This window comes from Scomber scombrus, chromosome 3 (genome assembly GCF_963691925.1).
Source record: "Scomber scombrus chromosome 3, fScoSco1.1, whole genome shotgun sequence".
Lineage (NCBI taxonomy): Eukaryota > Metazoa > Chordata > Actinopteri > Scombriformes > Scombridae > Scomber > Scomber scombrus.
The window spans coordinates 22118740-22138695 of NC_084972.1; the positions used below are offsets into that span (position 1 = coordinate 22118740).

The following is a 19956-nucleotide window of genomic DNA, read 5'->3' on the forward strand; positions in this document are numbered from 1 at the left end:
TAATGGTGAGATGCTAAAATACCTCACACATTATATACATGAGTAAAGGAGCAATTTCTTTTTTCTTTTAAACATAGTTGCTAGAATAAATGTGATGCCTGTTTTGTATAATGCATTTATACAGATGTATGAGTGTGTTGGAGGTTGGTGTGCAATTGACTATGCACTTCCTGTGCAGCTAAGATCATGCACATTTAACACAGAAGACAAGACAAGAGCTGTCTGCAATCATTGTTGTGCTATTTATTCATTTACATCCATCCGACTGATTTGAATGCAGAAAAGCCTTGAATCCAGTCCGAAGAAAGCTGAACCCCCTGGGCAACACTGGAACTACTTCTCTCACTTCACTCTACAGCCCCTCCTGCTGGGAGAGCAGATAATTTAAATAATTGGTTTACTGGGCATGAAGCAGCTTTAAATGAGCATTATTTTTGAAAAATAAAGGTCTAAATGCTGTTGTGAAAGTTATTTTATAAATACCAACTGAAGAAATGTATTTGTGAAACCACTGCTTCCTATGGCTTAACATTAGATCGAAATGACTTATTAAGACATGCTGAAGATATCTCAGAAGTTAACTTTTAAATAATTTGTTGTTTTTTTTTTTTTGCAGCATAAGCCACTGGGTGTGCTGTAACTTACTTTGCAGACTTAAAAGGGGTGGGGGAGTGAAATTATGTAAGTCAGACAAATGGGATTCAGTTAAAGATTAGGATCTGTGACTTTGCAGTTACTTTCATATGTTTTAATAAAAAAAACAACAAGACACAATATCCCTTTATAAAAAGGCCAGCTTTATATTAAATCAATTCCAAATCTCAAAAACACTGACACATTTTTTTAAATTTTAATGCATGGTTAAATGATGTGTGTACAGTTCAAACTACAAAAGGTAAAATGTTCCTCACAAGTGTTTAGGTGGCAACTTAAATTAATGACATGGACTATACTGTATAACATGACCAGCATGTACACTTTGCAATTAAATTATCTCAGTATAATACACTTAAAATAAGACATGAGGACATTTTCTGCATCTTACCTTGGGAAGATGAACTTAAACCACCCCTCCCTCCTGCTGCATCTCCACTTTCCCGCCTATGACTCCCTCAATTATGATATAAGAAGGCATTGTGGTTTTATTACAAACATTGACTCCATGTTAACCTCATTTAACCTTTGTAGACATTCTATGAAAACAACACAAAGTCCTTTCTACTATTTTGTATCTTTACTGGGGTCTTGCAGGGATTTTTCTGACAGCTCTGCTTGTCTGGCTCTGTGCTCTTTTGTCACACTGGGATCTGAAAATCCTGGAGGATAAAGAAGATTGGAAAAGGCATTGGAAAATTGTGTTAAGCCGAAAGGGAAACAATATCTGTATCTGTTAATCTCTGCATGAGATCATTTTAAAATAAATGGAGATAGCAAATCAAATCAGGGAGACTAAGCATATTTATGGAGCAGCATAAGTGAGTCTGTCCCTGCCAAATCAGCCACAGAAACACCTTTCATTACACGTTAACAAAGGTTGTCAAACTCTGAAAGTATGACTTGTTGCAAAAGATGATTAGTATAAACATTTCTGAAGACTGTTATGTAGTGAAAAAAAGTACGAATTTGGTCAGGAACCAATAATTATTTTCATCATTAATTGATCTGTTACTTTTTTTTTTTTAATGAATCAATTACTCTATAAAGTAAAGTTAAAAAGAAACTTATCATACGTTCTGAAAGTCCAAACTAATGTATTCAAATGTGTTATTATTTCTTCATGGATTTCTTAAATACTGACTACAATACTAAATACAGTATGAGTTTTATGGGACTTCATTTTCGTTTTATTTTACACACATATGATCTTCAGTTTTACAGAGGAATGAATATACTTAGATCATACCATTGGAGCCACTTTCCTTCCATTTGAGTTTGTTGTCTTCGGTGTGTCGTGTCCATGTGGAGCGAAAGCTCACCAGCTCAGCTGTGATGTGGGCCAGACTCCACTGCAGACCTCTGGAGCTCTCTTTCCAAAGATTACTGCAGAGAAAGTATATTATTGAGAGTTCAATCATGTCTATCTATTCATCTATCCATCTATCTATCTATCTATCTATCTATCTATCTATCTATCTATCTATCTATCTATCTATCTATCTATCTATCTATCTATCTATCTATCTATCTATCTATCTATCTATCTATCTATCTATCTATCTATCTATCTATCTATCTATCTATCTATCTATCTATCTATCTATCTATCCATCTATCTATCTATCTATCTATCTATCTATCTATCTATCTATCTATCTATCTATCTATCTATCTATCTATCTATCTATCTATCTATCTATCTATCTATCTATCTATCTATCTATCTTTCAAAATATGAAGTGTAGCATAAACATGGGAAGCAGGAGGAAACAGTAAGCCTGGCTCTGACCAAAGGTGGAAAAAAAAATCTGCCAGGTATTCTCTGCTCCCGGCCAAGAAATAGTGTGACACATACCCCTTGTAAAACCTGTTGTTTTTACACAGTTTTTGTATGGTTTAAACAAACGACAGTGCTTGTAGACATACTTACCTTTTCACAGAGCCAGGATAGCTGTTTCTAAATGTTTCCAGTCTTTATTCAAGGCTAACCACTGGCTGTATTATCATACATATATGAGAGTGATCTAAATCTCATCTAACTCACAAAAAACTCTGCAAGAAGGTGACTGAAGTTATTTCCCATAAAATCAAACTATTTTTTTCAAACATTCTGGTGCCAGCCATCAGTTCACAGTATTTGTATTTACATATATTTTAATTATATATATTTATATTCATGTATTATTTATCAACCAATACTTTTCTAGCAGGAATCAACATTGTGCATTTCTCGCATGTGTGTTACCTGTGTCTGTTGCAGGGGTCTGGTGGACCTGGGTTCTCCTCCACCAAAGGAATAACAATCTTTTCAGCCATGTCCGTCAGCAGAGAGAAAGTAGGATACACAATGAAGTCAATGAAACCTGCAAGAACAAATGTCACCTTTTTAGCATGTGAAAAAAAGACATTTCTGTGGTGTAAAAATGCTTTTTATAAAGACATTCCAATATAATTCAGTGATTTATACAATATATACAGTATGTTATAGTGCGTATTTAGCATAGATCTTGCACCTGATCAGCTTCTTGTGTTAGGGAAGACAAATAAAAAGAGAACGCTGTATTGAGCTGGGATTTTAAGCAGTTTGATGACTTCACCCTTCAGCAGTGTGGACAGAAACCAAATTGTTTTCATAAAACAACACGGACAAGAGAAATGAGTGCAGGAAACATGTTTTGGAGAGTGTTTTGTGAGACATACCAATCTGGGACTCAGCTACCAGGGTGCTTTTTCGATCACACAAAGGAGAGAAGGGTAGGCCAAGCTCTGCCTCTCTATCACCCTCACAAAGATAGAAAGAGAGAGAGAAGATATCTTAAAGGGCATCCCACACATCGACTGAAAATAACTTTTTAAAGGTTATTTGAGTCCAACACTCACCACCTGAGACTTGTTAATTCTTCAAGGAATACCATATAAGACCTTTTGTTTGTATTAATGCAACACAACAAACCTTAAAGAGCTTTCACAGAGGGAGGTTTTATCTTTTGTTTTGTTTTTTTCAAAGAGGGTAGTGCTGTCCAAATCTTCCTTTATTCTATTTCTTCTCCAAGTAAAAGCAGAGGTGAGAGAACAACAGCACAAAGCCGCTTACTGTATTACTGCATTTATTGGAAACCTATTCAAAGTACAGACAATGCCAGCCAATTCTCTCATTGCCGTCTGGCAAGGCTCAATGGGCTTTTTCTTTAAAATAAATGGCATTATAATGGGATTTCATGCAAATCTTCTTTTTTTACATTTTACTGTAAAACTTTGGCTCTACACGAATATATTTTCATGATTTTCATTCCAAAAAACTCCTTATTTATTCTATACTGCCTTACAGCTTCTGTCTGAAACAGGCTGTTTAGCTTAAATCTCTTTAAGCCAAACAAAAAGCATGATGCGTCTTCTTTATGTTGGTTGTAAAGAACATGTTTAACAGTTTTCTTCAATCCATAATTTAGACATCAACATAAACATTTCCTGGTGTTTCTGAAACATTTGTCCTGAAGCTTATTTCATTCAATCATGCTTCATTTAGATTTTTTATTATTATTGTTTATTTATAAGTTGACAAAGAATCCAACCTCTAGATCCATTTCGTGGCTGTTTTGGAGCTTTTGTTCATATCACGTGATCTTCATCAGCAGATGGAGTTTGCCAGGTGTTTTTTGGTAATTGTAGATATTAAAATGTCTTGAATGCTTAATACGGACATGCTATACATGTTGGTGTAAACTGTAACAAGTAACATCGACTAGCACATTGTCTGCTGATGAAGATCATGTGATATGAATGAACGCTCCCAAACATATACATTTCACCTTTAGGTCACATTGTTTTCCAAGACTAAGAATGAACTTTTTGAACCTCAGTTTTTCAGTTTAACAAAAGTTAATTGCAACATCTAGCAGGCTTCTTCACCTTTTATTATTGATTATTTTAAAATACTATTCCCAAAACTTAACAGTGAGTTTCCATGGTCAAAGATTTTCACAAGCTTTGACAGTTTTAAAAAGACAACACAATCCCTTCAAGAATATCAAATGGTTTGGTAACATATCTGGCCCTGTGGATGTTTTCCAGACTTAAATCTTGTTTAAAATCAGAGCTTTTAAAATTTAGTCTGGCTTCCACTACCAACGAACACGTTCAATACACTTTCCAAAGCGGCTTTATTCTCTCTGACTGTCTGTTCTTCATACCTGAGGTACTATTTATGTGGTTTTCTTCAGCTCAGACGTAAGAAAGCTCTTTGAAGATTTCCCACTCTCTCTTTCAGATTCTAATGAGTCATTTTCAAACCGGTTGAGTCATTATTAGGTATCTAACCTATTGACTCATAAAGATACTAACACATCTAAATAAAATAGCACATCAGATAAGAATAGATGTACGTGGGAACTGACAAAACAGCAAGAACATAAATGATATGAGCATACTTGAAGATAGTGAATAATTTAATACAATAATAATAAGTGTAAATGAGAACAGACATCCATAATAAGACGCAACAATACTATCAACAAACACTGAGACAAAAACAACACATTAATTCAAACAACTAACTAGTTCAAAAGATCAACATAATACTATCCCTTTATTCAATGAGGTATCTGTATTTATTTATTAAATACACCCACAAGAGAAGAGAAGAGAAGAGACGAAAAAGTCACATTGACAGTTCGGGTTTATTTAGAGTTCCTACCTGCCTGAAAAACTCCTCCATCAGGGCTTTAGTCCACCGAGAGTGCAATACCCAGGGCTTGGATGGATGGCTTATGTCAGCTGTGTGGAGTAATAGAGACAGTGCTTTGGACTTGTCAATCCTGTTGGAGAAAGCATAAAGCACTTCTTGTTTTTGTTGTTGTGTTGTGCTTCCAGACATTTCAAAAGAGAAGCCAGCGTGACACTAATTTGCTTGCCTACCCCTCTATGCAGGTTCAGCTAAATCTGCTCTGAACATTCATTACACAGAATGACCTCTTTATTATGCACCACAGCATCAACAACAGCACAGTCCATTAGTGTTACCGTTCTTGTTGCTGTAGACAGGATTTCATGGCTTTAACTTGGAGTAGGTGAGAGGACATGTCTGTGGACAACACCATCTCTATAACAAGTGATCGCAGCTCCCTGTGAAGAAACACACGTCACAAAGTTTACAAGTTGACCTTGGCTTATGGGAAAGAGCTGCATAGAGTAAAAATGGCAGGCAGGAAGACTCAATAGGGTTGTAACCTTTTTAGATTTCCTGATGGATTTTCTTGTTCCCATGGTAACACCGACTGCTAGAAAAGCCCACTAGACTTTGCTGCTGGTGTTTATCTTTAGTGAAATCTGCAAAGCTCTTCCACTCAGTCACATGCTGTATGCATGATGGATGAAGCAGCAGCCTCCATGAATATATAAACCTTACTGTACATACAGTATAAATAGTTTCTTATCACACGCTGTATTCCAGTGAAGTCATGTACTGTTTACACTAATATGAGCACATATGAAGAGAAAGTGAGCTGATGCCAATTTGTTTTATTCAGGTAACATGGTTAATAACCATCAACCATAGTTGACTTTTTAACTGTTTATACAAATTCTGTGTGACGTTGTTTTGATAAATGATAAAAATGCTTTTAGCTGACTGAGCACATCTTTGATTTCTAGTTTCTGTAAAAGCACATTGCAATAATAGCAACACAAGCCTTTATTGATTTCTAAAGGAGGAATTGTATCTGAGGAGGTCAAAAATCGGAGGTCAGGTACATCAGCAGCATAGCTGGTGCCTCTCATCCACTTCATTGTGGACATTTACACGAATGAAGTCTTTCTCTCTGTATGTTGATATGCCCCCCTGCTGTCCTTTTATTATTAGCTATTTACTAGGGTATAGTATATTTTTTACAATTCGGTGTCATGTGGAGATTATGCACATTGTATGTATCTACCGTAAAAAGACGGTAAAAATAACGATGTGAGTGTCCACATTAACGATAATGTCCTGTAAACAGCAGTGTCAAACACGCCCTGCACGCTCCAGCTGTTTTGGCTGCTAATGAACATAGACTATTGATGAGCTACTACTGCTGTATGTTGCACATGAAAAGAAGAAAGATAATCAGGCATGTTCACTGTGGGTGCTAATTCAGGGTATTGTTCAGAGGCATTTCGGGACATAAGTTTCAGTATTTACAGACCAAACTGATGTTGAAGCGATATATTCAAATGCACACATTTGAGCAGCTTTTATTGAGCTGAGACACACAGTATGAACACAGACCTGAAGTATAAAAGATTCACTAACTTTGGTGTTTTTCCACGGGATGGAACAGAGGATGATGCTTTGTTTGACTCTGGGACTGACACAGAGTGCGAGGACAGTGAGCTTGGTGTGCGTTACAGTGACTCTGGCACAATATTTGCGCACAGCTCTGATGAAGAGTTTTTGGGACTAGAGTAAACACACAGCTACACACTGTATTAAATATGTAACTCATAGCCTAATCTGAACCCAGCATGACACCCCCCAAATTAGGCTGATTTATATACCGGTGCAACATATACACTGTTTTTTACAGTATATTCAACACTTGAGCCAAAGACAAACTTCCCCTTGGAGACAACAAAGCATATATTTTACTTATCGTATCGTATAGAATCATATCGTATTGATTATATGTTATCTTATCTTAAAGGATTAGCGCTCACTGCAAAAAAAAGTGTTGTATGTGTTGTTGTTTGCTGTACACACATTGTAAGTTTGCACCTTTCTCATCTCTTTCTATTCCAGTAAGTGACTTCCTAGAATGTCCTTTGACTCAAACAGAGCAGTCTTGTTACATTCAGCTGGGTAGTTATGTAGGTGGAGAGAGAGTACTAGGGTTTTTCCAGCAAATAAGCTTGTCACACCCTGTGACAAATAGTGGGGCAACATGGAATAGCAGTGGCAAAAACAAGAGGAATTATTGCTACATGGTTTGAATATTTTATATTTTTGTTGGCTATTGTATCCTCACTGAATGTATAACCAATATAAAATGAACACTTAACAGCTAATATCCTTACATCCATTCCTCTCGTGTCAAGTTAATGAAGATATTCATTTGGTCGTTCTGAAGCAGGCGGAATGCTGCACTCAGGTGATGACTTTCCTGCACCGACCGGTCATTGTAGATCAATGCAAACTCTGACCTGGCAGAGAGACAGACAGTGAGAGAGAGGAGGAAAAGAGGCAGACAGATGGGTAGGTTGTAAAATGTGAATGTGCATACAAGTGCAGTTGTACAATCCTGAACTGGTATGGGTGGAGGAGGTGAGAATGAAATAAAAAGAGAGTCCTCAGGGAGTCATTTAAGCACTTTGACTGTAGGTCTGTAATAATGAATTTGAAAGTGCTGAAGAGGTAGTGGGCTGTGATAAAAAAAAGGGGGCACTGTGTGGGTATTAATGATCTAGTATAGCAAGTTAATGAACTCATTTGTCAATCAGGCATCTGTGTCCACTCATTTGCATTATATGCTTTATTACACTGCCTAAATGGATAACAGAGTACACTGTGAAAGGTTTTCCAATCAGTGACGATTTGGGGCACTTCAGTAGCCTAGACGCAGATTACATAACCGTGATATCTACCACCTTTGATGAATATCATACTCTTCTTTCTCTCTGTGTCAAATAAAGACCAAACCAGTTTTTAAGTAATTATTTTCACATTTCCAACCAATCCCAGCAGTTAAACCAAACATAAAATACTTGTGAAAATGACTTTAAAGACAACATTCAGATGTACATTAAAGTGGTGTTCTGCCTTCTTTTGATGTTTCACATGGAGAAAGTAACTGTGATCAGCTTCAAGAGCTTCATGTTAGATACAGTGGATTTCAATAGTGACAAGATTTCATGGTGTAGAAAAACACTTTAGCTTATCTGGCTGTTATTTCTTAACAATTTTCTGGGAGGTGTCCTGGAAGAAAATGTGTAACAAATATTTATGAATCAAATGTGTAATTTGCCTGTAGTTTTTGGAAAAACAAAGACAAAATCTCCAAGACAGCCATCATATATTTACTGTGTTGAGTTTATAAACAAACATTGACTTCCAGAAGATTTAAAATACATGTTCAGTTTAACCCCAAACCTTATTCTACAAACTAATATGTTAAATTTTATGTCTGCATATTTTTCACACTTTTGCACTTTTGGGGCTGATTTGCTGTGCAGGGATTAAAGACAGAGTTAGAGTTACAGAGGCGCTAATTAATTGGAAATGTTCATGTTCCTCTCCAGGAACATATAACCAAATGCAGTTTTATATCATTTGGGCGTCATCCTATACCGTATAGTGAGTGGCTTAAATTTCTAACCTTCCGTCTTCTTCTCCTCTTACCAGACCACCAGTCAGTTTGGTTGAGGTTTTGAGTTCCTGTTTGTACATATCACACACTGCAATCACTCACTCTCCTGACTTTTTCTTTCTTTCTTTTTTTTGGTCATAGGTAGTTCACAATAAATTAAACTATGGTGAAGCTATGATTATTTAGAACATGCTGAGTGTAGAAGGTCAGCTGAGAAGCAGAGGATGATGTGGGAAAAGTTTTTATGGCTATACAGTCAAATGTTTGGACACACGTTTCCATTTACTTGAATGAGAAAGTGTGTCCAAATGTTTGCCTGGTACTGCAATAAAACAAATGCCGCCATTGACTCAATTGTAACTGACATGAATTGAAGCTGACCACAACAGATGTTCTTCATGAAGAAACAAAGACTAAGTATGACTTTAACTGCCAAACATATAATTCAAACTCATAAGTGTCCATTTTACAGAGTTAGATAACCATGTTATGTTCTCTTATTGTGGACCTTTGTGCTTTATTCCGAAAATAAAGCATGATGATAATGGGTGCCAAGAGACTGCGTTCTTCAGTCCTCTTATGTGGAAAAACGACATCTAAAAATACTGTGTTCCCTCCATGAAGATGTTTGCTTTAGAGCGCTCTTTCACTTCTTCTAAAATTGCTCAAAGACCTTTAAAAAACACTGCCTTACTATTTCTACATCGCCCTGATATCTCTTACTATTTTAACATGTCACAACAGGACACGGCGCATATAGCTGCAGCTTTATAAGAGAGGATAAATAAAATATGCTTCAGAAAAAGAGCTTACTTTGTGTGGATGTGAAAGTTGTTTGTGGTTCCTGTGTGTTCGTAGTCATGAATGGCTGCTGCAAAGAGCGCTGCCATCACCTCAAGCTCTGTCAGCCAATGCTTGATAGACACAAGACACAAAATGATAAATATAAAAACGTTTGTCAGGTTGCAAATACTTCACTGAGACATGATTGTTTTCATGTCATTTACTATGCAAGTCATGTCAAATGATGTCAGTAGTGTGACTTGTAAATAAACTTCTGTTATGATACACAAAACAACTTCTCAGTTATCACTTGGTCAATGAACACCGATGGACTGTGGGCATGTTCTTTCACCAAGATGAACTTTGGCACTGTAGTTTATTTTGAGCCATATACTGTCTCACATACATTGTCCTGGTGCCTTAAATAGTCTCTAAACAACATTTTCTCCAAGAAATGACATTAATATATTACCACGTAACAACGAAACATTATTAATTAACATATTTTCCAGGTCACAAAATGTTCATACTGAACATATCTGCAAATTAACAATATATCAATGAATCCCATAATCAACACAGTGCTTTTACTGCATGAAACTAAGCACAAAGACCTCAGTGGGAACCCCAGCGTGCGCTCTGTAACCCTACCCTCCACCCCTCCAGACATGTGCACAGAATAACAACTTAGCACTTTGCATGCAGGAAAAAACATCACATTAATCCTAGCAAGGGTTAGGTAACTTTTGCTCTAACTTCCAGTGCCCAGTTGTTTTATGAAATAACTCAGACTTTTTAACAATGAAACCACTGTGACTGGTTTTTAAAGATTTATGTATCCAGTGTTTATGACTGTGTTTTGAGAGACAAACATTGCATACATTGCTGGTTTTTGGATTTGTTGAACATTTTAAGAGAAATATAGAAAAACACCAGCCTTATCTTTTAACAATGATGATAAAGCAGTTGACAAACCACAAGTCCAGAACGCAGCAGCAGGCAGTGGAGCGTCTGAGTCACGTCAGCAGCATGTACGTGGCTGTGGTAGGGGTTGTTGTGTTTGCAGTATCCTCTCTCCACTGCAGACAGGAACTCTGTCAGGCACGAGATTGGGATCTGCGAAATGCATTACGTAATCATTTAAAAAACTCAAGGTTCAAAAGTTTGTGTCATCAATAAAAGCTTAAACAGCTTGAATGATGTAATGAAGTTGTGGTTAGCACTGACAGGGCCTACGGCATGATGCATGCAATTTGGCAACCCGTTGTTTCTTCAAACACCACAAACTGATAATAAAACCCATATGCCTGATCATATCTGCAAATTACTACACAAGTTTCCCACAAAAGTAAAGGTCAATAATGATCATATTACTGTAAGACTTTCCATTCAGAGCACTGACATTGTTGTACGGCTTTAATAACATATTATACGAGAAGGGTGCTGTATGCACTTAACAGATAAACTCAAATTTAAAATACCTTGAAGCGGCTGTTGAGTTCATATCTGGTGATCAGCTCAAAAAACAGAGTTTGTAGTGCATGATCAGAGCTGGCAGCGTTCAGAGCAAACACGTCAAAGCTCCAGCGGTCAACATCCTGAGGAGACAAAGGGGAAAGTGACTGCATTATTGATGCATACTTGTGCTGTGTATACAATCCCTTTTTGTGATGTCCGATTTATTGCACACACACTCAACACACAGGGAGATTCATTATTAGTGTAGGCTTACCCTGAGGCACTTTACCACCTCTGCAGGTTGGTCTGGCATGGCTGCTGTGTAGGCCCTCTTGAACATCCTGGAATAATGCAGTGTTTATGTTGAGTTCAGTTAAAGTTCAGATGTTGACACTGTGCAGCGAACTCGTCTCAGGAGCTGTTTATATAAATCCTCCTAAGTCCCTGTCCCTTTTGGAAGGATGTTTTAAAGAGAAAAGGAGGCTCATGTTTCACAGTCTAGTGCAGCTGTCTGTGTTTTCTGTGGTTGCAATAGTAACAACACTGTATTATATTAAATACAGTAACTTTATTAGAATTATAGTACAGTTGTGGAAATCAGTCATTTACAATGGGAGTTTTATTGTATTAGATGATCATTCCCTTTTTTACTGTATTTAAGTATCATAAATAAAATATATAGCCATACCACTAGATCGTTTTCGTTCAGCTGCATTATTACTATTTATTGTAAAACATCCTAAATCACACAGGCCTTGTTGGATAACTGATCAAAAGTCTCCACCTCTATTATAATTCATAAATAAATAAAATGTGTTTTATACCTTTCTACAAATATCCCAGCCTGTACTGCGTGCACGATGCTGCGGAACTTGGGCTTTTCATCTGAGCGTCGTACTGGGCGTCGAACCCTTTGGGTGAAGGTGGATGCCAACCAATCAGTGACCTCTGAAGGAACCCCGTCTGACTGCAGCTGCTGGAGGTCATCCTCAGACTCCAGGCACTGCCTGAGAGAGACAACACACAGTGATTGTTTGACAGACAGATGGTAAGGAGACACAGAGTCTTACTCAATTACTGTACTGTGTAGTGTTGGTGCTAGACTTCAATGACAGCCATAAAATAAAACACACAAAATTGTAAAGGTAAGTAGTTGTACATTTCTCTGGCATTTCTGTTACTTCTCTTGAAAGTGAAGAAAAATGGAAGATTAAAGCTGTAGAAAGATTGTACAGATGACAGCTTTTAATATGAGATCAGGGACAGAGGCACCAGAAATGCAACAGCTGTTTGCTAACAGTGATGACAGGTAACTCCAGCATATCTCAACAGTTGAACAGAATAACACTGACGGTTAATAAAGGTTGTTGTTTTTTTATTCTAAATATTGAACTGCACTGTATTTGGTCTCTATGTGTTTACATTGTGAGCTTGTTTTAAATATTGCACACTAATTGTATATAATGCCAAGAACTTGTGATTTTGGCACTTTATTATCAGTACAACACTGCTATAGAGGTGTAGAGCCCCAAGAAAGAAAATGCAATTATTAATTGCATTTTTTGTTAAGCAAATACATTCCTTTCAAATAAATAAAAAATAGTCTTATGTTCACTCTTCAGGGCCTTAGATTTCTATAGTGGTTATTTTCTTGATCAGTTGATTAATCGTTTAGTCTATGAAATGTTCACAATTTCTTAGAGGCCATGGTGATGTCAGAGAAGAACAGATAATAATCACACATGAGAAGTTGGAACCAGAAAATGTTTGACAGTTTTGCTTGAAAAATGACTGAGGTGATTATGCAATTATCAAAATAGCTGTCGATCATTTTTTTGTTTAATTGTTGCAGCTCTAATCCTGTGCATGCTGCCTCTGCTAGACCTGGGTATTTTCTTGCTTTGCTATGTAAGTTCAAAGGAATTGACTGTTTAAAGGGATAATGTATACATACATTATATACATAAATACATACATCAGAATGACAACATGACAGCTTATTAGCTTTTTGTTTTCCGAACCGTATCGTCACATTGTATCTACCTTGATCCATCGAGGTAAACGGCCTCCAGTAACGATGCTGTAAAATCCAAATTCTTTTTGATTTCCTCAAAGTCGACATCTTTCTCCTCCAGCTGTTTCAGCATGCTCCTCAGCCTGAGAGGAGATATAATCATTTATCTGGATGTGATCAAAACAAAATAAAACAGTGCAGGAGATGTCCTTTTTGAGTGTGCTGGAAAGCAGTTTCACCTCTCAAAGCAGGAATCACTGAGAGAGGCAGTCATGGTGTGAAAATAGTTGGAGGTTACAGCATTTTTGGCCACAAGTCTTAGCAATAAAAGTTATAGCTAGAGGAAAGGTCTTTTTTAACAAAAATGGGGGCTTTGTGTGTTGCAAGCTTTCTGAAGACGACTCTATAAATTGACAGCACTTGTCCCTAACTTAAGTGAGCAAGTGTTTGGCTGCTGGGGAAACAAGGTCCAATAAGTGCTTTAACAAGAGGCTGAGAAATCCTGGTGGAAGGAAAGAGTTCGTTTGGAAGAGATATAAATGCAAAATTGTCCAAAGAAAGCCAGTGGCAAAAGGGCAGCATAATTGCCAAATTTTCCATGAGAGTAAAACTTCCCATGGTTAGGGACTTATGTAACCCAGATTTTGTGAAAATGGACTACATGAAAAATTATGTTTTTGAGTTTCAGCCACATTCTGATCTTGTCTGAGAACATGTTGCTCAATCTGAATTTCGAAATTTTTAATCAAATTAGGACAAAAAACTAGTTGACACGCATTAATCTTCTGTGTTATAATAAAAACCAAATGCTTAACGCACATGTCGCCTACAGTGTTACCCACCTGCTGTGTGTTAATGTAATCTCATCTCAGTAATAAATCCAAAAGCTTTCATAGCTTACTAGAGTTCTGATGGGAAATCTCACCCTTAGTTTACAGATGTGGAATTAGACTTACTTCCTCTCTCGCTATTTCAAAGACAGATTTATTTGATATGATAACAAGTTTGTGCCACCGATAATTTCTTTTAAAACATTTCGGATGTGTTTGCCTGTCTGGTGCCGTGACCGGAGTGATTGTGTTCAAACTGTTCCAGGCCACGCCATGGAGCCAACTCCTGGGGATGAGACGCTCACAGCTTTTCAAGTGTTTATCACGCTGGCAAGGGCTTTCAAAAGCTGTTGAGTCATAAAAATAGCATGCATCTGAATGCCACCGCTCGCTTTCTATCTCCAGTAATCTTATGTGATAACACAGCGTTTTTTGTTTCAACTATTTGCAGTAGAAGAGTCTTTGACAGGACGTTTACAGGAAATTACTCGTCAAGTGCACTTGTGAAATTTTGTTTATAGAGACAAATGACAAATCCTCCTTTGGCGCAGACTGTCGAATCTACACACTGCGTAGTGTCATCCTTACTAGGCGTGTACAGTGTATCAGCACAGCAGTGTAGGAGACATGGAATAGTAGCAGCTTCATCAGCACACGTTTTAAATATACATCAATGTTACATAGATTCTATTGAGAACAAAATAAAGAAGCATGAACTTGACTCAATATCAGATCTTATCTCATGTTACAAGAAATGTGCTGTGAATTGTTGTTTCTTATTATTGACTATCATGGTGTGAACAACATGTCATGCTCTGACAACAAAAATACCCAAAAAGGTTTACAGCTCTGAAACCTTGCAGACACATACATCAGAGTGTTAACCAAAACAAAACCACATGACCTATCACTTCTGCAACACATCTCCCTCCCACAGCAAAGACATTAGTAAGTGAAGTGTCACACAATGACAAGTGTATGCTCACATGCTGCTAAGTATAGTCAGCTAAAAAACTTGATTAATGCATGAAAAAGCCATTTTAAGGTAAAGATAAACTTCTCCTTCTTTGCTTTGTTTTGCAGTTTGAAAGTGTGTCAAACAATCCATTTAAGTCTGCTGCCACACTATCTGTGTGCAGTGCAGGATGTATGTTTGAGTCGCACATTTTTCCATTGCTGCTAAACAAGGAAACAACTCCTACAGCAGAAGATAATCTTTACAGTCATACTGCATCTAGCAGTAAGTTATTACTCTTATTTTCAAAGATGAGCATGTTTGATAAAGTTTTCAAACCTTATATTATTATGCAGTCACAAACAGGCTGAACATGTAGGTAACTAACTATGATATAAGCTGTTCTAATCGTAACCCCCTGTCTTACCTAGAGATGGGGATCTGCAGCCTTTTCTTACGGATTCGCACCAGTTCAGCCATTCCACACTCAAGCCGTGCCCTGATGGACCCCAGAGTTAAAAAAAAAAAAATTACACAAGATGAAAAAGTCAAATTATTGTAGAGCAGTAGTAATCAGAAAAGTTCTCCAAAGCAGCAATGCAAACTTGTGTGTCCTGAGACAGACTTCTGTTTCAACAGCTCTCCCTCCCACTTCTGGGGGGACCTACTCCACTTCACTCTGATTGGTTAGGCAGGGCCAGAGTGTTTCAGTGTGTGTGTGTGTGTGTGTGTGTGTGTGTGTGTGTGTGTGTGTGTGTGTGTGTGTGTGTGTGTGTGTGTGTGTGTGTGTGTGTATGCCTAGTGTGTGCCTAGTGTGAGTGTCTTTGTCAGTGAGTGTTTGTGTATATGTGTACACCCGTTGTGTGAAGTGTGAGTGAGTTGACCTCACTGATGAAGTGTTGACTGCAAGGCTTTCAAGCAGTATGTGCTCAAATCCCAAATGAGAATTTTCCACCGCAGCCGCAAATCAGGGAACTACAGAAAGAGTCTTTCACTGAAACCCACCAGTCACCCGAACCAAAATACATAAACAAAGCTTGTCCTCGAAAGCCACCCACAACAGCTCGATAGGTTAACTGTTGTTCTGTTCTGGGTACATTTGCCCTGAGCAGAACATGTGAGGGGGGTAATATTTTTTGTAATTTATCTGCTTAAACATGTTGCTTCTTTTTTACTGCTCGGTTAAAGTTGACAATGATAGTTCATAAAGGTTGCAGATGTTAAAGGTAGCGTACACTCAAAACAATTTGAGACTTGGGCTTCCCCAAGTATCATAAATAAAACTGTGCAAATTGTCACAAGACATTAGAACTGCAACAACACAACAGCAAAAATGTTTAAGTAATAACTGAGATCACATCAATAATTCACTGTAAAAGCACAGCCAATATTTTTATTGAAAATGCCACATCAATAAATGTCAGTTGAGTGTTTTGCAAGCAGTAAAGAGTGTGTTTTGCCAACATTGAGGCAGCTTTCTGTTCATTGAGGCACCAAAAAAGGAGAATACTCTAACCTGGGAGATGAGACAAGACAATGAGAGTTGTCCCTAAACATTTTTACAGTTCTAGGTCCTAAATCCATTACGTCTTTTTATAGAGTATTGTGAGAGCTGTGCAGCAACGTGGCTTGGGAAAGCCCCTGCCTGCTGTCCGTCTCCTTCTTTGCTTGTCCTGCTTTGGCTGCTGGGTCAGACTAATTCTCATGCTCCCATGCTCTTTGACATGGCACAACATATTGCAAAAATGAGGAGTAAGTAACAGTGCGATATATGATTCTCCACTTTAAGTTGTTTATGTGAAAGTTGAAAGAAAAGAAGAAAGGCTGAAAGAGAGAAAAAACAATCTAAGTAATTAAATCAATCAACACATAAATGCTAGAGAATAATTCCCCTAATAGTCTTGTTCATACTGTGATGTCAAAAATGTAAATTAAAGGCTACTGATGAGTAATTCCTCTAGCGTCACTCACAATCAGTTAAAAACTCAAAAACAATTTTTCCTTTGTGTGCTTGCCAACATCTTGCTTTTACATTTTTCCACCACTTGTCCCGCTTACTCTCAGCCTCCCCTTTAATAATGACGAACATACAGCCTCTGATCTCTTTACGTCCACTGAGTGACCTAAACCAATTATTACTCACAGACTCTACACTTCTGAGGGATAAATCCCACTCTGTGGCACCATAAATCACATCTAAATGTTATGTGTCTCTGCATGGGAACTCAACTTTCAAGAGACTGAGGGTGCTGAGGGGAATGGACAGTGACCATTCTTGTTTTTACAACACTAGAATTAAACATATATTATCACCCAAGGTTTTCAACTGAACACAATGGTCGAAGTGTCAAAGGTTTAACATCTCTGACTCAAGCTTGTGTAGTCTTGTGGATGAACCTCAAACCAAATACAGATTTGATTAAAGGATTGTGTCATCTCACTTTCCTCCTGTGGTATAAAACGTTGGCAGTGTCATTCAGACTATGAAGGACATCCTCTCTTGAAAGACACATTAATATTAAAGTTATTGCCACTCTAGCAGTGTTACTCTAGCGATAGCAGTGTTGGTCAGTTGGTCGGTCAGTCCATTTATCCACACTGAAATGTCAGCAACTGTTGGGTGGACTTCAAGGAAATTAGGTGCAAACATTTATGATCCAAAAAGGATGGCTCCTAATGACTTTGGTGATGAGTGCTGTACTGCCAAGTTTGGACAACCAGAATGACTGAGAACCTACAGTATGTGAAGATCAACATGTGAACTGCACTAATTGCAGAAGTAATGGAGGAGGAGCGTTTATTATCCCAACTTGCAAACCTTCTGGTTTGCTCAGAGTGCAGAATTAACTGTTAGCTTTAGAGACCTGGTCAGAATCCTGGATTTTATAAAGGTGATGGATATTTTTTCACTAAAACTACTTGGAGAACTGAAAGGTCAGACAGCTCATTCTATTACTGTCTTCATGGCTTTTCAATGAAGAGTGTGAATGTTAACTTTTGTGAGGGGAACTTCTGTGCTTTTAACCCCGCGTTAGTTCATGCAGGACACGGAAGTCATACGCCCTAGCTGTAATCAGCTGACAGCCACTGATCGAACATAGACATAAACGTTTGCACACACATTCATGCTCCCCTTAGGATGAGTTGTTTAATGAATCTTTTCACTTTTTCCTCTAGCACCATCACCAGTTCAACATTTTTCAGCATTATTTGTTCAAAAACCTTTTTTGGTCTATGACCAAATACCCAATAACATTCCCATCAGCCACAAATACAAACTGTCTCTTCATCTGTTCAGAGCATTAAGTTCAAAGCTACAGCCTTACAGTTAGCTCAACTGTAGACACTTATTATTGTTTGAGTGCACAAATTCTTGTTCATGTATTTTTTTTAATGCTGTGAATGCCACAAATTACATTCCACACACTTCCTTACTTAAAGAAATTAAATCAAAATTACTTGCTTGTGTGTGTGTGTGTGTGTGTGTTTTGGGTGAAGTTATCCTTTAAAAATTAGTTAAACTGACAACTGTTAAAAGACGTATGATATGTTGAATAGGAAATACATCTGCACAAAAAAACTAACACTTCTGCATTTTCATGGCTCCAGAAAATGAATTTTACTGAAAACCGTCCAGCTGGCTGAATAACTAAAATGATGATTGTGTCATGATGTAAGTAATTTAATACAAGGAGTAAGAAAAATAAAACATTAGAGGCAGTCTTACCGGTCCGGTGTGGTCCTCCATGTCACAAGACTCAGATGTCTATCAGAGACTGTTTATCTTGCAGGCTAGTGTCATGACCTCTGGCTCCTAACACTGCTGCAGACCCCTTGTGTGTTACTCTGATTTCTTGTGTTTGAATGTGTGTATATATATTCCTGTAGTTTGTGTTACCCTGTGTCTGTTTATGCGCGCAGATACTTCAAATGCTTTGCTCCGTGTATCTATACAATATTTGTGGTGTGTGTACAGTATGTGTGTGTAATCCTCAGTGATCCACAAGTCAGCAGGAGAGGATCTGCGTCACCAACACAATCAGCAGAGAGCCTTTATATCAGGAGCAGAGTTTCCACCATTAACTAGCCTCAGTGTCTCGGGACAGTACCCACTGCAGAGCTGCAAAGTAGCATCTGCATGCAAAGCCTCCACATGCAAAAAAAAAAAAGGGAAAAAAAGACATTTAATACCACTACTATTACAACTTTTTTTGATTCTTGTAATAATATAATTTTTTCATATATAGTTTCTCAGGTCATATCAAATCTTGGTGATAAAATATGAAAGAGCAAACCTCCCAATTGATATCTGGCTGCTCTCTTAGACCACAAAACATGAAAATCTTCTTTTTTTTTTTACAACCTGAATCTTGCATTTGTAGTTTCGGCCATAATTCTATTCATGTTTCCCTCAGTGATACATCATATAGTTTTGAATATCTCTCTATTTTTCTCTTATGCACAAATGCACAACATACACACAATGACTCATACTGAATTAATGCAATGATTTGCATTAAGCATGTGCTTTGGTAATTGTATTGTTTTTAGGAGCTGTTGTTTGTTTATTCATGAATGTGCGTCTGTGTTTCCATGTAAGTGTTTCCTGTAGTGGGAATTGAACCTCTTATGCTCTTGTGTCCCTCAGCCATTGATGCTGAAACCTTAAATACAACTTTTGCACACACACACATGCACACACACACATGCACACACACACACACACACACACACACACACACGCGCACACACACACACACACACACACACACCTACACCCATGCACACACACAATTAGATAAGTGGATGTGAGCATCTATATCTTTGGTGTGGCAACCAAATGAATAGAAGAGCAGAATAGGGTAAAAAGAAAGAAAGTGCTAGCTGCAAAACAAAATCACCAAAGGAGCATCTAAAATTAGC

At 37.6% G+C, this 19956-nt stretch overlaps 1 protein-coding gene across 2 annotated transcripts; it reads right to left on the minus strand.

Moving 5' to 3' along the window:
• Positions 1-792: 792 nt before the first annotated feature.
• Positions 793-15637, minus strand: LOC133977855 (dual specificity calcium/calmodulin-dependent 3',5'-cyclic nucleotide phosphodiesterase 1B-like). 2 transcript variants are annotated; one of them, XM_062416150.1, is made up of 14 exons: positions 15461-15637; positions 13278-13391; positions 12059-12241; positions 11509-11575; positions 11258-11374; positions 10752-10892; positions 9807-9907; positions 7705-7830; positions 5677-5778; positions 5351-5471; positions 3358-3439; positions 2903-3020; positions 1904-2040; positions 793-1316 (listed from the first exon to the last, which is right to left on the minus strand). In XM_062416150.1, the coding sequence occupies exons 1-14, from the start codon at positions 15511-15513 to the stop codon at positions 1222-1224; spliced, it is 1557 nt and encodes a 518-aa protein (XP_062272134.1). In that variant the 5' UTR covers positions 15514-15637; the 3' UTR covers positions 793-1221. The 2 variants fall into 2 exon arrangements, with proteins under 2 accessions (XP_062272134.1, XP_062272135.1); XM_062416151.1 differs by lacking the exons at positions 793-1316; positions 1904-2040 and having other exon boundaries at positions 3358-3431.
• Positions 15638-19956: the final 4319 nt, after the last annotated feature.